Below are 23225 nucleotides of genomic sequence, written 5' to 3'. Positions count from 1 at the left end.
AGGGTAATTGGTTTTGCAAAGATAAAAGACAGACTAGTGACCATTCAGCGTATGTGTCCATGAAGCAATGAAGCAGTGAGGAGGGAAAGAGGAGAGAAAACCTCAGCAGACGGACGGGGGGGCAGAGTCCCTGTAAGTGGGGACCGAAGTGTCAGCCCGCTGGGGCAGGGTACACTAGGGCCACCACTTGTGAAGAGCACAGAAGACTTTTGACTGACCACAGTCTTCACAGAGAGCCACACAGACCAGGATGGAGAGGGCTGCACAAACATTTGCCTCGGCTAACACCTCAGCTTTGTCCCGTCCTATTTGACCTGTGCTGCGTGTGGAGCCCTGAGACAAATCTAACTGCTAGGAGTTGATGCTGCCTTCTCTGCCTGACTATTCTAAGGACTTGGTGGTGCATAGAGTGCCTGTCATGTGCCTAGTGAACTTGGCAGAACATTTCAGAGAGAGGGCATTCAATAAGTGGCTAGCATTAGTAACTGACCTGCTAAAGGAATAGACTGTGAATTACTTGGGGTTTCTGGGGGGGGGCGTTGCTTTATTCCAGGGTCTCCTATAGCCCCAGGTGGCTTGAATCTCAATATGAAGCCTGGGATGACCTCAAACTTAAATCCTTCTACCTCAGCCTCCAAATGATGGATTACAAGGGTGTGCCACCACGTCCAACTGAGAACATTCTCTCTCTCTCTCTCTCTCTCTCTCTCTCTCTCTCTCTCTCTGTGTGTGTGTGTGTGTGTGTGTGTGTGTGTGTGTGTGTGTGTGTGTGTATGCGTGTAGGGGTAGAAATGTGGGTGTGTGCATGCCGTGCCACACACATGAGGGTGGAGGCTGGAGGCAAACTTGAGTTTCCTGGCCTGCCTTGTTTGAGACAAGGTCCCTCTTTTCGTCATTCGCTGTGGTGGATGCCAGGCTAGCTGGACAGTGAGCCTCCATTCCCTACTGTGGATGCCAGGCTAGCGGAACAGTGAGCCTCCATTCCCTACTGTGGATGCCAGGCTAGCGGAACAGTGAGCCTCTGTTTGCTGCGGTGGTGCCAGGCTAGCTGGACAGTGAGCCTCCGTTTGCTGCGGTGGATGCCACGCTAGCTGGGCAGTGAGCCTCCAGACTCTCCGCCTTCAGTTTTCATCTTACCCCAGGATGCCCACTCTGGTGTCAGCTTTCCATGCCTATGGGGCAGTCAAATTCAGGTCCTTTTGCCTTCTTGGCAAGGGCACTACCCACAGAGCCATCTCCCTGGCCTGAATTGTATATTTAACAGCTGGAAGGAGCCCCTTTCCTCCCTGCACCTCTCGCCCTAGATGAGATGTTAGACCAGGTCTCTGCTTTTTAAATGAAATAATTAGGCAGTAACAAGGTCTCTGAACCTCCATACGAGGAAAGGGGTGAGTCAGCCTGTGAATGAGACTCCAGATTCGTGTGTGGTGTTGTTGAGTCTTTAAAGGACCCTCAGAATAGAAAAGACACCCTGTGCTGCTCCAGCAAGCCCGGAGATGAAAAGGGACATTAGTGGGACAGCCTCTGCTCAAAACCAGTGGAAATAGCTGGGCCTCATGAAACACGTGTTCCTATACAGTATCACGCTGCCAGTCACTGCAACAGAGAGCAAATGGTCTCCCAGAAATCTTGGATTGGCAAGTTGGCATTTGATACACACGCCTCAGTTTAATCCCTGAAACATGGTTTAAAGTGGAGGGAGAGAATCCACTCCATAAAGTTTTCCTCACCTCTATATGTATGCTCTGACATATATGTACTTCCCACACATAATAATAATAATAATAACCATGGTAATAATTGAATAAAATGTTCTAGAAGGAGATCTGAACCCAGGACCCTGGCACCCACACAAATGGGGATCTGCACCCAGCATCTGGAAGTTAGCTACAGGACTTGGCAGATTAACCTCCTTAAGTCTCATCAGTAATGCAGGGGTGATGCTACCTCAAATAACTGCCATCAGGATTAAGTCTGATCTTGTTCAAGGATCGAATGGACTGGAAAACAGGGTTTGGGGATGAGATGATAGAGCAGGATTGGGGGAGGGAGAGATCTTCATTCTGTGGCAGGGAGGGCCTTTATTCTTGGGGGGAGGTTTGGCACCTTTACTCTGTGGGGAGTAAGGTGGCAGGGGGGTCATGAGCTAGAGGGCAGGGGTGGAACCAGGGAGGTTGAGGGAGGCAGAAGAGGGCTTCACTTGGCTGGGCTTTGTGGTGTCTCTGCCTTGCCTAAGAAGCACCGCCCAGTGACAGATAGCCCTCACCCACCAGAGGTTCAGCAGATGAGCTAGGAGGGTACCTGGGGCTCCCCAGCGACAGCCAGGTACTCACACAGAGGAGTCAGCATCTAGGCAGGGCACAGCCACCAGCCAGTCCCACTGAAGGGCTGAGGCTACCCCAAGCCTGGACACTGGCTCTGTCTCTGGTCACAGAGGATACAAACTCTTATCACCTCCATTGATGAGCCTGAAAACCTCGACCTTCTATGGAGGCAGAGAACAGTCAGCGGGAGCAGGCACAGGGAGCCAGTCAGGGCCACGCTTCTCCATCTGGAAAGGGCTTTCTCCAGTGCGGACATGCGGTCGCCTCTTCCCTGGGGACCCCAGAGGACATGAGTGCAGGGAGGCAAAGAGGAGGTGGGACAATTCCCTCCGGTGACAGATATCCGGTGTGGGAGAACAGGAGGATGTGGTTCTGAAGCCAAGCCAAGGCTGCCACCCAGAGGCTCCTGAAGGAACTCCAGGACCCTTTCGTCTTTGGATGCCCTTGAACTCTGTTATTGGTCCCACCACATTTTTCCTTCTTTCTTTGTTGCCATAACCCACTGGCGTCTTCCTCCTCCAGGAATCTCAGAGAACATGGTCACACCCTCCACACCTGATCTCCAGGAAGAGAAACTGCGATCACAGCTGGAAGAGGAAAAGACCAGGTGAGCTGCCGGTTGTTTCTGTGTGTTTGGTGCCACACCCATCCTGACCCCAATTCCCCAGGACCTCCAGGTCCTACCTGAAGCCTCCCTGGGACCTTCAGCTTCCCCTTAGGAAATGGGTCTAGCCTGGAACCTCAAACGCAGGAGAGGCGAGGAATGGCCTTAAGCAAGGCCTGGGCCTGGGTAGGGAGGATGCTGAATGAGGAGGTGCCCCATCCAAATGCTTCTCATCCTGTCAACTGTGACCCCACAGGGATCACAGATCAGACAGCCTGCATTTCAGTCATTTACATTAGCAACAATGTAATTTTATGGTTGGTGGTCAGCACAACATGAGGATTAAAGGGTCACAGCGTCAGGAAGGGTGAGAACCACTGCTCTAGGGAAACCATGAAGCAGGCCTGTGGTGGGCTTTACTCCACAGCATTACCAAAGTTTACCCAGGATCTTGGGAACCTCCGGCTTTCACCCAGATACTGAGGGGTCCAAAGTGATTTTACTTACAGGGTGAGGAGATGGAGATTTCCCTGGTTAGGCTCCTTCATTCCTTTATCCTCCATGCCATGGCTGGGATCTAGAAGTCCTGAACAAGTCACCGTCCTGTCTGCAGCTACTGATGGCATCACTGCAGGAGCTCCCCAGCACATGCAAATGCAGGCCCACACACATGCACACACATACACACACACATGCACACACACAGGCAAACATGCGCACACACACGCACACACAAACACATGCACACACACAGGCATACATGCACACATACAACATAGGCACACAAGCACACACATGCACACACACAGGCAAACATGCACACACACGCACACACAAACACACACATGCACACATACACGCACACATGCACACACACACAAATACACACACATGCACACACACACGCACACATGCACACACACATAGGCACACACTCTCCTGAGCAAAACCAACCCCAGCACCTCACTCCCTTGCAGCTTCCCCGCAAAGGCCCAAGTGTTACTGCACCCGTCTGCTGTCTTCCACACCGTGCCATTGGCGTTCTCCTCAGTTGTCCCTCTGCCCCTCAGTGTGCTAGTGCTTCTGCCACTGCTGTGGGAATGCACTGCACGGAAAGAGGAGTTTGTCTGCTAACGGTCTAAGGGTGCCGTCCGCCGTGGCAAGGAAGGCATGTGCAGAAACACGAGTTTGCTGGTCACACCACTCCAAAGTCAGAGAGCACAGATGGATGCTGGTGATCCTTGCCTGATCCTTTTATTCCATCCAGACTTCAAGTCCCTGTGCTGGTGCTGCCTGTGCTCAGGGTACATCAGCCTTGCTCAGTTAAAGCTCTCGGAAAACATGTGTCTCCTAGGTGACTCAGAATCTAGCCAAGATGACAGTGAGGACCAACTGTCCCGCCTGTCCTGAGTACATGTTCAATGAAAGGGAGTTCTCATTCTTGGAGAAGATCCCCGAGTGCCTACTGAACAGATGACCCACCCTGATCTCCCTGATGGACTCAACATCAGGTGCCATGTTCTAACCTTGGCAGACTTCTCTTAGGTGCCCATTCCTAGCACCAGGGCAGCTCTGCCGGGCTTCAAAGGCACAAACCTTCATTTCCACCACCCCCATGCTGGTGACTTCAGGCCATCAGCGCCCTGCAGCTTCTCCAATCCCACTGCAGGTACAAAACAACATTCATGCGCCTGAAAGCCTTGAAGGTGGAGATTGAGCACCTGCAGCTGCTTATGGACAAAGCCAAGGTGAAGCTGCAGAAAGAGTTCGAAGTCTGGTGGGCTGAGGAAGCCACCAATCTGCAGGTGTGCTGTGGGGACATCAGGGCATGCAGGTGGGAGGCCACCAATCTGCAGGTGTGCTGTGGGGACATCAGAACATGCGGGTGGGAGGCCACCAGTCTGCAGGTGTGCTGTGGGGACATCAGGACATGCAGGTGGGAGCTATCATGTACAAGGCTGGGGCTCTGGGAGACGGGGAGTGAGGGTTTCAGACTTCAGACCTGTGTGTGCTGAACCTAGCTCAAGAAACCAGTGCGCATCTGAGTGATAGGAACACAAGGTCAGGAGTTCAATGTCTCCTGCTCCAGGGCCTCAGCCCGCCTGACTAGTGGGAGATGACTCCAAAGCAATGACTGCTGCTTCATCTAAGATACCGTGGAGATTTCATTTGCCATTCTCTCTCTCCCTCTCCCTCTCCCTCTCCCTCTCCCTCTCCCTCTCCCTCTCCCCTTCCCCTCCCCCTCCCTCTCCCTCTCACTCCCTACTTTTTTTCTTTCTTTCTTTGAGGCAGCATCTCTCTGTGTAGACCAGGCTGGTCTTGAACTCAGATGCCTCCCGAGTTCCGGAATGAATGGCGTGTGCTGCCATGCCTGCCTGCTCTTTCTTATTACAGGGCCACACATACCTGCATATTAGCTCTAGAAGTTTTAGAAAACATGAAAAAGACTTTTATCTCGGCACTTAGGGAAAACCAGTATTAGCAAGTTGGCTTACGACATCTTGCATGCTTTTTCTGCACATACACCATGAATGTGTTTTTCATCATTTTGATGGAGGTGTATGTGTTTGGGGAGGGGAGAGAGATTAGTTGACTTAGGACTTGTGGTGCCAAGACTGAAGCTCAGAATCTCAAGCATGCTGGCCAAGAGTCCTACTACTTAGCTACATCCTGTTGATCTTAAGTATCATGGTTGGCCTTGTGTTTTTTATTTACTTTTTAAATATAGTATGATATTTTTAAATTTATTTAACTTTATTTCATGTGCATTGGTATAATGATGTCAGATTCTCTTGACCTGGAGTTACAGACAGCTGCGAGCTGCCATGTGGGTGCTGAGAATTGAACCTGGGTCCTCCGGAGGAAAATTCAGTGCTCTTAACCACTGAGCCATCTCACCAGCCCCATGGCTTTGTTTTTATAACTATTTAAATGGCTGCTTTTTAAATCATATTTCAAATAACATAATTTTATGTCATTTCCAGCTGTCACTGTTGCATCATGTGAATATGCATTAGACAGTTTAGTCGATCTGTTCTTGGATGTTTAGGTAGTTTCTGGTTCTTCACTGAAGACATATCTGTAGATGAGTTTTGCACATTTCCCAGACAAATCCCTAGAAAGTCTCTGTGAGTCCATGAAGGCTAAAATAACCTGCTAAGATGCATCTCAGCTTCCTGTTTGCCCCCGTGCAACTCTTGGGTATGGTAGGGTGAAAGTGAGGGGGTCACAACATCACAACACTCTTAGAGAGTGTCTCCCAAGCTCAACCCTCACTTTAGAACAATGGAACTGAGAGGTAGAAAAGGTATTTGCCCAAGGACACCCAGCCAAGCACTGAGGGGCGCATTACTACTGGCCATGGTGGCACACCCCTGCAGGCACAGCACTTGGGAGGCAAAGGCAAGCAGAGTGTGAGTTCATGACCAGCCTGGGCCACACACAGGTAAGACATCATCTCCAAAAGAATTTTTTTTTCTGTATTATGGAAATCAGTATTATGGTTCCTCAGTGACAGAAGCTAGAACAATATTACCCAGTTATGCCGCTCCTTGCTATGTAGCTGGAGGAATCAAGGCACACAGCAGAAGTGTGTGCACGGTCCTCACTGCTACATGCTCACAACAGCCAGGGCAGGCTGCATGCTCACAACAGCCAGGGCAGGCTGCATGCTCACAACAGCCAGGACTGGTTTCCATCAGCAGATGAGTAGACAAAATGTGGTACATACAGTGGAGTTCTAGTCACCATCAAGAAGAATGAAATCGTCACCTTTGTAGGCAGATGGATGGAGTTAGAGATAATTGGTCAATTAGGGAGACTTGGGAAGATAAACACTGCATGTGTTTCATGTTGCACATATGAATGTGTAACCTAGATTTAAATATACGTGTGGTGCATGTATGTGGCATGAGAATAAATGGGGGATAGTATGGGGAATGATTTTTGATTCCTAGAACCCACATAGTGTGAGAAGAAAACTAATGTCCAGAAGTTTCTCTCTCTCTCTCTCTCTCTCTCTCTCTCTCTCTCTCTCTCTCTCACACACACACACACACACACACACACACAGCAATCAATAAGTAGATAAATGAATTAAAAGTCAAAAACAATAAATTTATATGTTACCTGTGACCATATGACAGTAAAATAAAAAACAGTTCATTAAAATTAGATACATGGGAAAGTAAAGAAAATTAAAGAGTCTCAAATGTAGCTATCAAAATAATTTTAAGAGAAAGCTTTGTAATAAAATATGCATATTATTTTGTAGATATGTATGATTGTCAATGAAGTATTGTGCAATGAGCACAGTGTTTCAGTATCTCTGCACCAGCCATGATGATATGACAGTGTGTATGATTTTTTTATCACAGGGACTGTTGATGTCATTTATTAATATCAGGGAAAAGTTAAGAGAGATGAAAACGTAATTGGTTTCCATATATGTCCACAATGACCCTGTCTTCTGTTGGGACTCTGGGTCCAAAACTGTTCCTTGTGAGTTCTTGTGGGAGTGAGGCCTTCAGCAGGTGCCCAAGGGAGTCTGGCTCTGGACAGTAGATGCGAGTCATGCAATATGACCTGAGAAGTGTTCAGACAAGGCTGGCAGAGCCCCATGGCTTGTCAGTTACATAGACTGTGAAAGTCAGCACAGCCAAGGTGCTCAGATCCATGCGCCTCCTGCCTCCCAGGTGCTGTCACTGAAAGAAAGAGGCCAGATGGTGACAACAGAGATGGCAGATACCTTGCCGCAGGGAAGCCGATGCCACACGGCTGTGGGTAGTTTCATAGCCACCCCGTAGTCTCCTAGGTAGATTGGGGCACAAGGGAGGTGATGAGTGTTCCGTGATGCCTTTGAGTGGCAGGAAGCCAATGGGAACAGCTTGGCAGCAGCCCATGAATTCAGGGAGGCTCATAGGGTATTCTGGGAGACTCACAGTGTGTCCTGAAAGACTCGTGGGGTGTCCTGGAGGCTCGAGGGTGTCCGGAAAGGTTCCCCAAGAATTGCTGAATGACACTGTAGTCTCCTCTTTCCACCTGGAAAAAAAAAGTAAGATATGCTCCATTTGGGGAACTGGGGGCACAGAGAATAAGCCAGACATTACTAATAATGTCTCCATCCATTGGAGTTTTGATGAACAAAACTCTGGTCATAACTATGTCTAGACTTACTTTTTTTCATATACATCATGTAAACTGACTGCTATAATAGGTTTTCCCCCTTAAGGATGACAACAAAAGTCTGGAGCGGTAGGTGCCTTAGTGGTTAGGAGCACTTTCTGCTCTTCCAAAGGACCAGAGTAAGTTTCTCGGTACCCAAACTGAGTGACTCACACTTGCCTGTAATTCCAGCTCCAAGGGACCCAACATCCTCTTCTGGTCCCCAAATTCACATACATATAAATAAATGTTTAGAAAAGAAAAAGTGTTTTAAATAACCACATCAAAAGTTGAGGGTGCAGCTCAGTGGGGGGACACTTGCCTCGTCAGCCTGATGTCCCCAGCTCCAGACCCAATGCTGGGGAACAGAGGACAGGAGTTACATCGAGCGCATTATACCATGGACTTAGGCTAACTTACAAAATGCCTTCTTGAGCCAACAGGTAAACTCCCCAGCCACGAATCCCCAGGAGCTCCTGAAGCCGGTTCCCCAGCAGGACCAGCCGCAGCTTCTCCTCAAGAAAAGGTCAGGACAGAAGCACAAGCCGAGTCAGGGTACCCAGGAGAGGCTCCCATGGTGCACACCCCTTCAGACCCGCAATCTGACAGCCAAGTCAGTGTACCCACCACCATGGTAACAGGAGAAAATTGGTCCAACCATGTGAGCCTTGGTCTTGCCACCCGCCCGAGGAGGAGGAGGAGGGGGAGGAGGAGGAGGAAGAAGAAGAATAAGGGGTTGCCATGAGTAGGAGAGGCATGGCCTGGGAGGAGTGCTTGGCAAGGGGTAGCCAGCCATCAGTCCACCAGGACCCAGGAGTTGTGACAAGAGTATTAACATCTGTTGTCCTAGAGAAGATTCCGGAGATACTTGGACAAGATTGGACAGCCTCCCACATGGCTGCATGAGCGGCAAATGCCTACAACACTAGCTAAATCCCAATCTCATGTCCATTATCTACGGTACAGAGATCCAGTGGGGACTGCTTATCTCTGGATGCATGCTCTGGTCTCTCATTAATCATACAACGAGGTGGCAGAGTTTCTGGTCGGCACCTCCTGCCGCCCACCTCAGACTCAGCCTGGCCAGGCCAGGGGACAGGACAGTGTGAGTGGGGCATCCATGTCTGCCATCCAGGGGCCACCAAATCTTTGGGTTGAAGGACACCAAGATCCCGTGTCAGAGGTCTGAAATGAAACTTTTTAAAAAAGATACCAGGAAACAGGAGAGATGTCCCGGAGGTTAAGAGAACTTGCTGCTCTTAAAGAGGACACGGGTTTGGTCCCCAGTACTCACACGGCAGCTCACAACAATCTCTAACTCTAGTCAAGGGAATCTAATGCCTTCTTTTGATCTCCAAGGACAACACCCATGCATGCAATGAACGTTCATACATTCAGGCAAAATACTCATACAAAAAATAAAAAATAAAATAATAAATAAAAGTAAGATGTTAGAGGCAGGCAATATGGCTCAGTGGGGATAGGCTCTGCCACAGCACCTATGACAACTTGATTTAGATCTAAGGACCCACATAGTGGAGAGAGAGGATCGCCTCCTGCAGATCAGCTCAGCCCTTCACATGCATGCTGTGGTACACACACACACACACACACACACACACACACACACACACAGTCCTGCAGATCACCTCAGCCCTTCACATGCATGCTGTGATACACACACACTCACACACACTCACCTCCTACAGATCAACTCAGCCCTTCACATAATGCTGTGGTGTACACACACCCACACCCACATACACACTCACCTCCTGCAGATCAGATCAGCCCTTCACATGCATGCTGTGGTACACACACACACACATACACACACACACACACACACACACACACACACACACGGGCACACACATTTTTTTAAAGGTGTCAGACAGTGCCAGTAGAAGCCTGAGGGAAATGTCACACAAACCCTAGGCGAGGGACATTGTACAAAATACCTGGCCAGCACAACTCCAAAGTGACAAGGTCATAAAACACACAGAGTCTGTGAGTCTTGAGGCCTAGCAGAGAGAGTCAAGATGTGACAGCTCCAGATGCCATAGTGTCCTGGGTGGGGCGCTGCAGCTGGAAGAGGCCTGGAGGATATGCCCTTGAGTTAGGGGAGAGCCAGCGGGGGAAGTGCAGCCCTGGACTGGCCACTGTGGAAATGGACAGGAGGGACGGGGAACTGTCTGTATTGTCTCTGCTAGGCTCCTGAAGGTATCTAAAACTCCATACTCTTGGGGCTGAAGAGAGGCTCAGCCGTTAGGAGCGCTGGCTGCTCTTGCAGCCAATGGGGCTTGCTTCCCAGGCCTTTCACAACCCTACTTGTAACGCCAGCTCCAGGGGGTCCCACACTTCTGGCTTCTGTGGGCACGCACAGACACGTGCCTATACATAATCACAAATAAATATTTTTAACTTAAAAAAATCTTATCTAGAAAACAAAAGGGCCTTCCATAAGGCCCACTTCTGGTTGACGCTCCACCAGGCCTCCGGGACACATGCCTGGCCTGGGTGGCAGCGTTTCCCCTGGCATTCTGCTTCCAGAAACAGTGCCCACTCACACACACAGGGCAGCAACTGGGGGGCGGGGCTTTTGTTTGGACATCTGAATTTTTTTTAAAAATAAGCAAATTTGTGAAAGAATAAAACCAGTAAGTTGCACTTTATTAAGATTTTTAAAGATACTTTTTGCCTTGAGAGACGGCTGCGCAGGTAAAAGCGTTTCCTGCCCGGTCCTGGGGCGGGAACCCGGGTGGCAGCAGCCACTTCGGGCTGCTCACAAGTACCATGCCATCTACTGACTTCCACAGGCATCCTTGAACTTACATGTTCACATATACACTCATACAAACACACACACACACACACACAATTAGTAAAATAAAAATAAAAGGACTTTGTTAAGAAAAAAAAGTGCACAAACAGAGGAATTTTGTAAAGCACACATTTTATAAAAGACTTGTACCCAAAATATAAGCAGGACACTTTATGTGCAATGATAAAAAAAATGGATGGTCCAGCCAGCTTTAAGAAACAGAGCAACAACAAACATCCGGGCTCCATAGTGAGGCCTGTCTCATAGATTAATTAATAGGGCTGGGCTGGGTGCTGCGCACCTTTAATCCCAGAGGCAGGAAGATCTGGATGGTGACATCCCTGGGTTAGGGAACAGCTTGGGAACGGAGTCCCCTTCCTCCTGACTTCACACTATGTCATCCTCCTGCCTGAGGTGCATGAGGAGATAGACCTGGTAGCTGGTCTCTTCAGGAACCGCTGGCCGCCTCTGGCTGCCTGATGTGGTCAAATCCTTCTGCCCTGCTCCCTGGTGCCTCGGTCCCACTCTGCTGCTCTCTCCCGGCCCACAGCCTGGCACTTGTGAACTTTCCCTGGCCTAAAGGGCCCTTTGAGAGCCAGTGGCTTATTCCCCCAGATTCATTAGTGCTTCCAAACTGCCCTTGACCTGCTGTGAAGGTGGTACCTGCAGTTGGAAGCCCCTCCTTCTCTTTCCTGAGCTTGCTCCAGCCACTCTTGAGGCGGCTGGTCTCCCAAGAAGGATATGCAGAGTCTGCCACCTTCTGGCTGTCTCCGGTCCTGCAGCACCCCATGTCAGACCCAGCACAGAGGAGCTCCTTTCTCCCTCCCTGGGGTTACACAGAGAAACTTTAGCCAGCTGGGGAATGAGCACGGTGGTGTGAGTAGGATTTAGGAACGACACCTTCTGGCTTCCCTTACTGTTTATTTATCCTGAGCCTGTGGAGACAGCCCATGGGAAGGAGTGGGAGAGCCAAAGGTTGGCTCTAGGCAACTAGCCAAACTCATATATGGGAAAGCAAGCTCTGGGCCTAAGCAAGAGGTTGGGTAGATGACAGTACACTTACTACAGCATCCCACCTGCCTATCTTGCTGACCCACCTCCCAGCCTGAGAGCCTCCAGCTGTAAAATGAAGGTTCTGATCATGTGACTTCTTAAGTCCCTTTTGCCTCTGACACGGTTCTTTGTGGGACCGTCCCAAACTGTGGAAGAGGCTCCAGAGTCCATATAGGAGATTGTATTGCAGTGAGGCCTAGAGAGACAGGAGACATAAAGATAGCTTTCCTGTCCCTCACAAGAGGAATGCGGGGTGCTGCAGCCAAAAGTGCGGGGCAAGGAGCACACAGCTCGCGGGTAATGCTGAATGGGCCTAACACACCTGGCGAACTGCCAGTTGTCACCCCATGATGAGCATGCAGTGGTCATCAGAGGCCGTCCAGGGACAGCAGTGTGGTCAGGGAAGACAGCAGAAGCTGGTCAGTGGAACAAGGAGGCTGGGAGTAAAGGTAGAAGGCTCGCAGATGTGTGAGCTTCCAGCTCTGCTATTTACCCCCATCTCTAGCACATCTGTAAGATGGGTGATGGCGTCCTTCTCTGACACTGAGAGGCTTATGTTTGAATTTTTCATGCTGTGACAAAATGCTCAAGACAAGCAACTTGATGGAAGAAAGGTTTATTTTGACCCTGGTTTCCAGAGCTTTCCGTCCAATCTTCCTTCAGCCAGATGTTTGCTCCAACAATGGAAATCACCATGTAGCCTTCCAAGATGGGGGGTGAGGGGGAATAAAAATCACCATGTAGCCTTCCAAGATAGCGGTGGGGGTTGGGGGAGGCAGATTGCCAGTGCAGTCTTCTCAGGTTGTTGTTACAAAATGCCAGAGTCTGAGTGGCTCATTGGTTGGCAGGTTGGTTGGTGGTTGGTTTTCCTGGTATTGAGGCACACCCAGGAACCTGTGTATGCCAGGTGAGCCTTCAGCCTCTGTGCTGAGTTCCACACTCTTTTGTCTTTCTGTGTTTGTCACAGTTCTCAAGGCCGGGAAGCTAAAGATGGAGTCAGCAGTCTGGATATCTGGTAAGGGGCCTGCTCCCCACCCCACCCCCACCCCCAGCGCCCAGCGGCAGGGTCAGGAAGTACTCATGCTGCTAAACCCCCATCTTGAGGAGTTTGCCTCGTGACGTCATCACCTCCCAAGGACTCTGTCTCCACCACTTTAGGGGCTGGGTTCAGCCTATGGTTTCTGTAGCACAGAGATGTAGAGCTTGCTGCGGGCTCCCTCCCTTGCAGAGTCCAGAGAGAGTGCTCTAGTCTGTCTTCCTCTGGCAAGGGCACTAGGCCCATTCTGAGGGCTCCACCTACAAGATGTCATCAAGTCTGGTCACCTCTCCAAGGCCCACCCCCAAATGTCATCACTCTGGGAATTAGGGCTTCAGCATGGGAATCTGGAGAGGACATACATGCCCTGAGTCTCTCCTACACATTTCCTCCTGACTTCTGACTTTTGTTGGTTTGTTTTAGCTGCGACAGGGATGCCAGAAGAATCCTCCCCTCCCCTTGCCCCAGTCAGCACAGCCAAGAGCCCAGTAGCTCCAGGACCCAGCTACAAGACAGGTATGGCCTCCTCCCCTAATACTGTGACAGCCGCTACATTGAACAGCGTGAGCCCTAAATTCTGTGTCCCCAACAATCTAAGGGGTCCCTGAGGATCCAATTGCTATAGACAGAAGCTGGGACTGACGCCCCCAAATCTTCTCTTGTGTGCTGACTCGCTAAACTGGAGGAATTTTCCCCAAGGCTCTGAGACCCTCCATCTTCTGATGTGTGTGTAAGATGCTCCAGGGGTGCTGGCACCCTTTAGTCTCAGCACTTGGGGGACAGAGGCAGATGGTCTCTGTGAGTTCAAGGTCAGTCTTATCTACATAGTAGGAATTTGTAAAAATTAATTAATTAATTAACTAATTATTAAATAAGTCAGTTTGGGCAGTTCTCCACAGAACTGACTAGCCTCCCTAGGAGGTTGCGGTCCTGCCTAGGGCCACATGTCGCCTTTTCCCGACCTGTTTTCTCATCCCAGACTTACTCAGACTAGTTTCTCCTTTGGCACTCAACATAGATTTGGCATCCTGATGATGTCTCCCTGTACCCAGGAACTGATGACAAGGTGTAGCTTTTAGCCCCAGAAGCAGAGACTGCTATTCTTTCAGAACACAACCATATTTAGCCAAAGTGCCACTGTTAATAAACTACATTTCCCAGCATCCTCTGCAGCCATGAGGCCAATAAAATTTGTAAACAGAAGAGTTGCGTGAACTTTGCAGAAATTCTCCTGATAAAGGGAAGGATACTGGCCCCTCCCCTCCTTCGGCACCAGTCTCATGCCTAGCAGAATTGGACTGTCTGAGGGTGGGTCTGGGGCAGCTGCAGGGAGAAGCAGCAGCTGGAGCCAAGGACCCAAGAATGGAAGGAATTGGTTTATTGAAGTAGCAGAAAGAAAGCTGGGAAGAGAACCAGAGTCAGAACACAGGGAAGCCAGGAAGTCTTGGGGCCGGGCATGAATTCTGTTCTGGGAGAGATAGGAAGGGGGGATTTAGTAGCACAGTGAAAGAACTGGTGTGGCCTTCACACAGAGGAAGTGGAAAGCTGGAAGGTCAGATGAAAACCAATGACCAAAGCAGAAAGGAAGGCCAACTCAGTGGGTAAAGGAGCATGCTACACAAGTGTGATGGCCTGAGCTCATCCCAGACCCCACAGTAGCAGAGAACCATTGGCCACAAGTTATGCTCTGATGACATGTGTGCATGCATGACACACACGCACAGACACATACAGAGAGAAAAATAGACACACGGAGAGACAGACAGACAGACAGACAGAAAGATACACACAGAGAGACAGACAGATAGACAGAAACCCACATAGAGAAAGAGAGACAGACAGACAGACAGAAAGAGACAGAGATAGACACACACACACATAGACATACACACAGACACATGGAGAAATACAGACATACACACACACTGAGACACACAGACATACACATAGAGACAGACAGACACACACATACACAGAGAGACACACGCACACACACACACATTTTAATCTTTAAAAATCAAAATTAAGTAAGATAGGAAATCACTTTGGAAAAGCAACATCCAGGAATACTGTGCAGTGACTTTTAAAATTGTGACTTGTGTTTGTCCTTAGTAACTGCGAAAGGCCGATGTCATCCATCCCTCTCACTGGAGACAGCCAGACAGATTCTGACATCCTGGCATTCATCAAGGCCAGGCAGAACATTCTGCAGAAGAAATGTAAGAACATCCCCTGGAAACCCGCCAAGGCCCGGCTATCCCTGCTCTTCTCTCCCACACTGGGAGGGAGCCGGAAGCTGCAAAGGAAGGAGGGAGCCGCAGCAGTAGTCTGGGTCGCCTCATGTGAGCTGAGCCCTGCTTCTCCAAGTCCGGGGCAGATGTGTGGGCCGCTGGCTTGGGGGCTCCTGCTGCTCCTGGCCAGACTCTGTCTCCCTTTTCCAGACCTTGGTTGTTCTCTGTCCCCTGAAGACATCTCTCGCTCTCTGACCAGTGTTCTCTAAACAGGAAGGAGTTGAGGGTGGTTTGGTATTCACTGAAACCCTGGCTAGAATCTTCACTCTCCTTGAAGCATAGTTCTTGCCAAGGAGCTATTAATGTAAACACCACTTGAAGGCCCAGGAGTGGGGACACTGTGTCAGCCATGAAGGAAATACCTGTCCCATAGCAGGAAGAGCAGAAGGCCTGACTTTCCTCACTGGCCTGCTCACTTGGCAGCTAGCCATGCTGTGGACAAGCCTTTTCCAGTCCCAGACAGTCACAGGAACAAGGCCAGACCCCTACCCTACACTTGCACTTTGTCCTTGCCTCGTCCCAATAGTTCAGACTTGGCAGTGCCTTGGCTTATCAAAGGCTGCCCCCTGATGACATGCCTGTCTGCCTGTGCTCCATTGCTCGAATGAACTATGGAGCCTGGGAGGCTTAGTAAAGAAGAGTGATTCATTTAACCCAATTCTGGGGTTTCAGGGACACACGAAGTAGTTGCAGCAGCTCTCCTCTGCTCAGAACCCCATGGCGGATGGGAGTAAGAGGGAGGGGTCACAAGGTGAGACAGAATTCCAGAGAGGAATTCAGGGCTCACGCTTCTGCAGTGACCTGAGGACCACCCAGTAGACCCCACCTCCTAAAGGTACCACCTGCTAGCCTTGTCACAAACACAAACCACACACAGCATAAACGGAGGAAGGGGTCATGTGGCTGACCCTTGCCTGGGTGGATGCCATGCTCGGTCTCTCCACCACCTGCCTGCAGCTTAGAAGGAATCAGTTTGCCCGTGGGTGGGCACTGGAGCTGAAGGAAACTGTCATCCTCACATCAGAGACCCAGACTGTCACTGGAGGCCCACTGTGTGAGCGCCAGGACAGCAGCATGGGCCCACCACGCGGTACAAGTGGCGAAGTGCCTTCTTATGCTGGGCCAGGCATGTGTGGGGAGGGCAGGAGGAAGACAGCAGAGATATAGGCAGCTCCCCTGGGAGGGCAGCTGTGCAGAGGAGAGAGCTGGGAACCACTGAAGAAAAGTGGTGGAGACTGAAGATGAGGTTGTCTGTGGACAGAAATGCTGCTAAACTGAAGCTGAAATGCACGGTGATGGGGGGAGGGAGGCGTGCCCTTCGCCTTTCCGTCACTAGGACCTGAACAGACAGCTCTAAGAAAAAGTGTTCTCTTTGGGCTCATGGTGTCAAAACCGCCAGGCTATGGTGGCAGGAAGGACAGAGAAGGGCTCACAGGATGGAGCCAGGAAGGCTTGCTCGGTTCCCCTTTTATCCTGTCTGGACCCCTAGCTACTGTATGGAGCCACCTCCATTCAGGGTGGCTCTTCCCTGCTTGTTAATCCTCTCGGTAAATGCCACATCCAGAAATGTGATTTTTCTGACTTCTTAGGCACTTTCAGTCCAATCAAGTTGACCACCAAAGTTAACCGCCATGGGGGGGAGAGGTGCAGAAACTTCCCTGAGGAAGTGAGAGGAGGTGATGTGCAGTGGACATGAGGGGAAGAAAGGGCCCTGGGCAGTCCTCCCCATAACACACTGCAGGAGTCAAGCAACACCTCCCCAGATCCCACAAGGAAGCAGCACCCCCTCAGCCCACAAGGAAGCAGCCCTCCCCCCCCCAGAGCCCACAAGGAAGCAGCACCCCCTCAGAGCCCACAAGGAAGCAGCACCCCTTCAGATCCCACAAGGAAGCAGCAGCATCCCCCCAGCCAGAGCCCACAAGAAAGCAGCCCTCCCCCCCCAGAGCCCACAAGGAAGCAGTATTTTTAAGTTGTGCTGCAACCACCTTTGTAATAAGAGAAATGCCACTCAATTCTCGTGGAAGACGAGATGTGAGCCCAAGGTTGGTGTCAGCGTGGTCTTTCCTGCTGGTACTGTCCAGAGAACCACAAGCCAGGGCACTTCACTTTTTCTTTTGTTTTGTTTTGTTTTGTTTTTTGAGACAGGGTTTCTCTGTGTAGCTCTGGTCCTCGTTTTGTAAACCATGCTGGCCCTGAACTCAGAGGCCTGCCTGCCTCTGCCCCCCTAGTGTTGGAGTGAAGGTGTGTGCCACTACCACCTGGCGGGTGCACTTTACTTAAGACATTAATCAGGGCTGGGGAGATATCCCCATAGGTAATGTTTGCTGCACAGACAAAAGGACCCAAGTTTCATCCCCAGAACCAATATAAACAGCTGGGCGTGGACACACATTCATAACCCCAGTGCTAGGGAAGCAGAGACAGACAGGCCGCTTCCTGGTCTCTCTGGCCAGCCTAGGTGGGAAACCCTGTCTCATAAAGCAAGGTGGGACCAGTGAGGTGGTTCAGCAGGTAAAGGTGCTTATTGCCAAGCCTGAAGGCTTTGATCCCCAGTTCCCATGGTGAACAGCGACAACCAGGCCCCCCACCCCGCAAGTTGTCCTCTGAGTGCCACACGCAGGCCACAGCACACACTCTAAGTTCATTAATTAACCAAAAATTAGATGGATGCCAGCCAAGCAACAATGCTGAAGATTAAACTCTGGCCTCCATATGCACACATGTGCACCAGCACACAGCTCACATATACTCATGCACACATGAACACACTTACACAGAGGCTAGTCAGAACTGTCGAAGTTTTCCATTTAGTACTGCATTTTGTGTTCCTGACTTGCTAGAAGACAAAGAGGCACGATCTGGACCCTTTTTCTGACAAGTGAGGGTTCTGAGGCTCGCTGCCCTTGAAGACGCTGCCCAAGGTTAGACAGCCAAGGAAGCCCGTGTTCTGCTCTCTTCACTGAGTCACACGGTCTCGAAAGCCACAGCCAGCAAGGACTGCCTCCTTTGCTGTGCCTCTTGGCCTGAGGGTCCGGGGAACCAGGATGGATTGGAAGGCAGAGCTAAGCTTGCCCAGCTGGGAGTGCTGTTCTCCAAACAGTCAGAAACCTGGGAGTAATTCATCAAATCACACACCACACTCAAGTCTCACAATCCAGTTGCTATTCCCAAAGGGGGGAAAAAGCCTCCTGGTTTTTTAGTGACCATGCAGACTTGAGGGAAGCCATGGAGAGGGGGACATGGGGCCACCCCCTCCCCCCAGGTCAGAGCCAAAGGCCAGCAGACTTAACCTGTCTAGACACAGCAGATGGCCCAGGGCCCACTGTGTAGCCTTGTGTGTGAAGCCCACTTCTCAGGCCCGCTGTCAGGCAAACAGCAGGCAGGCCAGCACCGTCCCAGCCAAAGCAAGCACCCTGCCCTGCCTGGGGCTCCCTGATCTTCATTTAGGTCGCTGCCCTATCAGGGCTTCTTCCCGGCACTCATTACTGGAATTTGTGATTTCAGTGGCAATAGGAGCCCAAAGCGGGCAATTTAACATAAGGCTCCCTCTTCTGAGAATGCCCAAGATCCAGCATGAATCGGCTTGATTTAAGATCCAGGAAAATGCCAGCAAATGTTTAAATCCCTGCTAGGGGCCCCTGCAGACAGGTATATGCGCCCCATAGGGGCATTAGTCATCCGTGGAGTCAAAGCCGCCCTTCTGCTGCCAAGCATGAGTTGAGCAGCTGAGGAAGTGGGGTTAGCTCCTTTCTGCAGCCCCTTTTATAATCCTCTTCAATCTTCTAATTTGGAAGTGTTAACATTCAAATGTCCCTTGGAGCAACCCCATAACCACAAGTCCTCCTTCTCCAAGAAGTGCCAGGGAAAGGCCCTACCAAGGAGCCTTGAACTCCTGCTTGGGAGCCCTTCCAGGGGTCAGAGAGGGAGGGACTGGGGTGGGGGAGAAGGTGGCGGGGAGAACACACTAGCTCTCAGAGGTTTAGGAAGAACAAGGTCTCAAAGGAAGCCATCTCTGACAATGTCACGCTGTGATCTGTGTGTCACCCTCACCTGTCAGTGACTCTCTTCAGAGATAAAGTCTCTGGTACGTACTGAGCGCCAGAGTTGGCAGCAGGGCAGGTGGCCCTGATGATGAGACCTGGTCCCATTTAGTGAGGCCTGTGCTGTCAGCGTCTGTTCCTGGACTGCCATCACCCCTGCTACTCCAGCTCTGCCGCTCAGCTGGGACACAGTGTGCGCAGCAGAAATGGTACCAGAAGGCTGTGTGATGAGCCCTTCGTGAGAGGAGCCTTATCAAGTGGTGTGCTCAGCTCTGCTGGGTGGTGTCCTTCCTCAGCCCTTCTGGCGTGGCTGCTTTCTGATCTGGGGAGTTAAGACTTTGGAGGAGGGAGCTGCCTCAGACCCCCTTCCGGCTTCCAGGAGCAGCATTAAGTAATCCTAGCCCAGGCTTCTCCTCAGCAATGTAGAGGACCCGAGGTGGTCGCAGCTCTCACCCCACTTGTCCTTGGCCTGGAAAGATGAAACTAGGAAGTTCAGCCCTGTCTGTGTACTAGAATTACCAGGCCACCTGCAGAGATTCCCATGGGGGTCTGCGGTGTGGCCTGTGGAGTCCAAAAGGCCTTGGAGCTGAGCACACAACTTTTGTAAGCTAGGATGTGTCCTGAGTTCCTTCCTGTCCTGGAGTTGGTTTGGGACAGGTCTGAATATGTGAGGGAGCGGGTGAGACGGCTCAGCTGGTGAGGGTCCAGCCCTGGTGGCCTGAGGTGCATTGCCAGCATCTGTGTGGTAAAAGGAAAAAATAAAATACAACTGTGGCCACAAATTGTCCGTGTCCTCTACACAGACGCCATGACATACAGGCACACAAGCACACATACGCTGTGAATAATACAAAAATAAATAAATATTTTGAAAGAGTATGTTAAAATGGGAACATCTCTGCTGAATTTCACAGTGTGGTTCACACACAGTGCTGGCCCTGCAGGACTGTAGGCACGAGTCCTGCAGCCCACATCCGGTGGGCTGTTCTCACCCATTCTGCCATGGTAGTACCACATAGACGGAGCCCACCTTCCTCACTCCCAGCCAGGCTCTACAATTCCCTTCCAGCTGGCTGCAGCTTCATCTTCACCATGCTCTTCCCAATCTTACCCCTCAACCTCCCTGCCCACTGAAACGGTTTCAGATGCTGTGCTCAGCACTTCACCCAGAAGATCTCAGCAGTTCCCTCTTGCACCTACCTTCTTGTCCAAACTCCAGGCAGATGAACTAGGACCTCACACCACACTTACACTTTCATATGCATGGATGGAAGGATCCAGTCAAACACAGACGTAAGGCTGTGTGCCTAGGGTGGAACCCAAGGCTGCATCCTTTTAAAGACTTGTTTTAAACTCTCTGTGTGTATGTGTATGAGAGAGAGAGGGAGAGAGGGGGAGGGAAGGAGGGAGGGAGGGAGAGAGAGAGAGAGAGAGGAGAGAGAGAGAGGGAGAGAGAGGGGGAGAGAGAGAGAGAGAAGCACCAGTGCAAACCATGTGGTTGGCATGAGTGTGGTCTGAGGAATGAAACCTTAGCAAAGAGCAAGGGGAGTATCTACTTTTTCCTTTGCAGAGCCTGGGAGAAGGGATTCACAGAAGAGGGTTGGCCAGTCTCCCCCCCCCCCCCACACGGTGCCTGTCAGTCCTGAGAAAAGTCCCCACCCCAAGCTAACCAGCATCCTGTCTTTTTTCAGGCCTGGGAAGCAACTGACTTTCTGATGAAGTCCAACCCTGCCCTGCAGACAGAATGACTGGTGTGAAGACAAAGACCCTGCCCCTCACTAGTGACCTGGATATGACATAAAGCCACCCCAGAGCAGCTGGCACATTTGAGACCAGAGCTGTCCTTTGAGGACGGTGTCTGGGAGAGCACCAGAGAGGACCTGTATGGCTGTTGGAAGGGTGGTAGTGCCAAGAAGCTGGGGGCAAGGCTGGGTTGCTGCTCACCCTAGCGATGGTGCAATACACCATCATAATGTACAGTGGGGGACACTCCAGGTGGGGCAACCCAGGAGGATAATAACCCATTATTTATAACTTGCCAGTCACCACTCTAGTCTACTCCTGGCTCAGAAGCTCAGGAATGGCATGGCAGGCCAGGCAGGACTTGGGAGCACCAGATGAGACAGTAGAATGTAGGGGACCTCAAGGGCTAGTGCCCCAGCCCAGACCCTCCACCTCACCCACTGGTTGTCTCCAGGGAGTTATGAATCCTTACATTCTGAGCACCTCACAGTAAGTACCAGAGAACAGTGGGATGCCCCCAGAGCTCTGCAGGCATCAGTACCCTGAGCCATTACCCCCACCAAGCTGTGTGGGACTCTACAAAATTAAGACCAAACTCCCTGTCCCCATAAGGAGAACACAGCTGCTTGGTGGCTGTGCCTCGGTGACACTCTCATCATTCCAGAACCTGGCTCTGTGACGTGGACTAAGCAGACATGAAAGGAGTGAAAATGGCCAGCAGCAGCCCATGTTGTGTCCCCAGCCCAGCTACAGTTGGTAGGGCCAAGGAGAGGCAGATATCGGTGCTCAGAGATGATGACAGCTGAATCCAAACACCTTCTGCTCCTGCTCCTGGTGTGTCTGTTCTTAAATACAACATCTCGTGATCCCGGGAGTGGAAAAGAAGACAGAGCAACATGGACGTGTTTGGGTTGATGTTGGCTTTTTTGACTTTTTTTTTTTCATCTTGAAGCTAGGCAGGCCTGCAGCCCTCTTCTTTGTCACAGCCTGGATTATGTCATTAGGAGACAGAAACAGGAGCAGGCCAGCCTTGCCTTCTTGGTCTGCCATGGACTTTAAGATAGTCTGCAAATGGGAGGAGGGGGTGAAGGCTTAGGAAGGACACTCCAGCATCGGTCTGGGCTCAGTGGAGGAGGAACAGCAAGGACTGAGTTCAAATGCAGAGATTAAAATGGGTTTTGGAGAGCAGCCTGGTCAGTGACACTGGCCCAATGCTAGAGAGAATTCGGCTGTCTGTCACTCTCTCCACAGGAGGACGGTTGGGTGGGAAAGTGTTCGCATATCTCAGAGATTTCATATTGCTGAGCAACGAAAGACATTTGCCACCAATCCTGACGGCCCGAGTTTCATCCTCAGGACCCATATGGAAGGAAGAGCATTGTCCTTTGTTGTTTTTAGCTAAGTCTCTATCTTCTATTTTATCAGTAAAATCCTGGGATAAAAACCTGCTAGCTCAGAAAGGCAGAGAAAGCACCCAGCTCTTCCTCTGCCGCATCCTTCCTAGCAAGAGAGCTTTCTCCTCAAATAAAAACTCCTCCTACTGGCTGCCCCTCCTTTCTTCTTCCTATGCGTCTCTCTCTCCATCCTGACTCCCTCTTACTCTCTCCTTTTTCTTTTTTTTTCCTGTCAACTGGTTGCTTGCTCCACTTCTAGACCTAAGGTTGATTTTACTTAATCCTGTGTTCAATAGTCAAGCAGAGAGCTCTTGGGTTAAAGGTGTGTGCTAGGGCTGAGCCATTGAACACCTAGAAGCAAGTTTTTTTTCACAGTGTGATCAAATCCTGCAATAATTCTTTAACCTCCACATGCTGCACTCTGCGGCATGCATGCCCCCACACCGTATCGCACACATACACATACCATGAGCACACACACACACAGAGTAACATTAATTATATAAAAAAAATTTAAAAGGAAAACCATGGTGACTTTAAAAAGGAGGATTGCGGAGGTCAGATGGAGACACTGGGGTACTAAATAGCTGGTGTCAGTTCTCCACCTTTAACAGAGTTACATCCAGAACTTTGCCTTGGGCTCCCTGTGAAGCTCCGCACTGGACTCCACACTGGTTTGGCTTTGCTCTCTGTCTGTTCCAGGAGATGGGCTAAAATGGCAGCAGCTACCAAGTACATCTCAAGATGTCACAG

The 23225-nt window shown here is 50.6% G+C and overlaps 1 protein-coding gene across 2 annotated transcripts in view; it reads left to right on the top strand.

The window, feature by feature from the left end:
* Kif6 (kinesin family member 6) overlaps positions 1 to 22623 on the top strand; it is a 303195-nt gene extending 280572 nt beyond the window's left edge. Inside the window, exons 17-23 of one of the 2 annotated variants that reach the window (XM_087897899.1) lie at positions 2847 to 2931; positions 4598 to 4733; positions 8535 to 8617; positions 12936 to 12983; positions 13428 to 13520; positions 15117 to 15223; positions 21027 to 22623. In XM_087897899.1, coding sequence (XP_087754025.1) covers positions 2847 to 2931; positions 4598 to 4733; positions 8535 to 8617; positions 12936 to 12983; positions 13428 to 13520; positions 15117 to 15223; positions 21027 to 21043 — 569 coding nt within the window. In that variant the 3' untranslated portion in view covers positions 21044 to 22623. Of the gene's footprint in view, positions 1 to 2846; positions 2932 to 4597; positions 4734 to 8534; positions 8618 to 12935; positions 12984 to 13427; positions 13521 to 15116; positions 16863 to 21026 lie in introns of those variants that run through there. The other variant, XM_087897898.1, reaches the window with a different exon arrangement.
* The last annotated feature ends 602 nt before the right edge of the window (positions 22624 to 23225 follow it).

This window comes from Myodes glareolus, chromosome 18 (assembly GCF_982192425.1).
Source record: "Myodes glareolus chromosome 18, mMyoGla1.1, whole genome shotgun sequence".
In the NCBI taxonomy this organism is placed as follows: domain Eukaryota; kingdom Metazoa; phylum Chordata; class Mammalia; order Rodentia; family Cricetidae; genus Myodes; species Myodes glareolus.
Note: the sequence above shows the minus strand (reverse complement) of the source record. Positions and strands in the feature narration are given on the sequence as shown.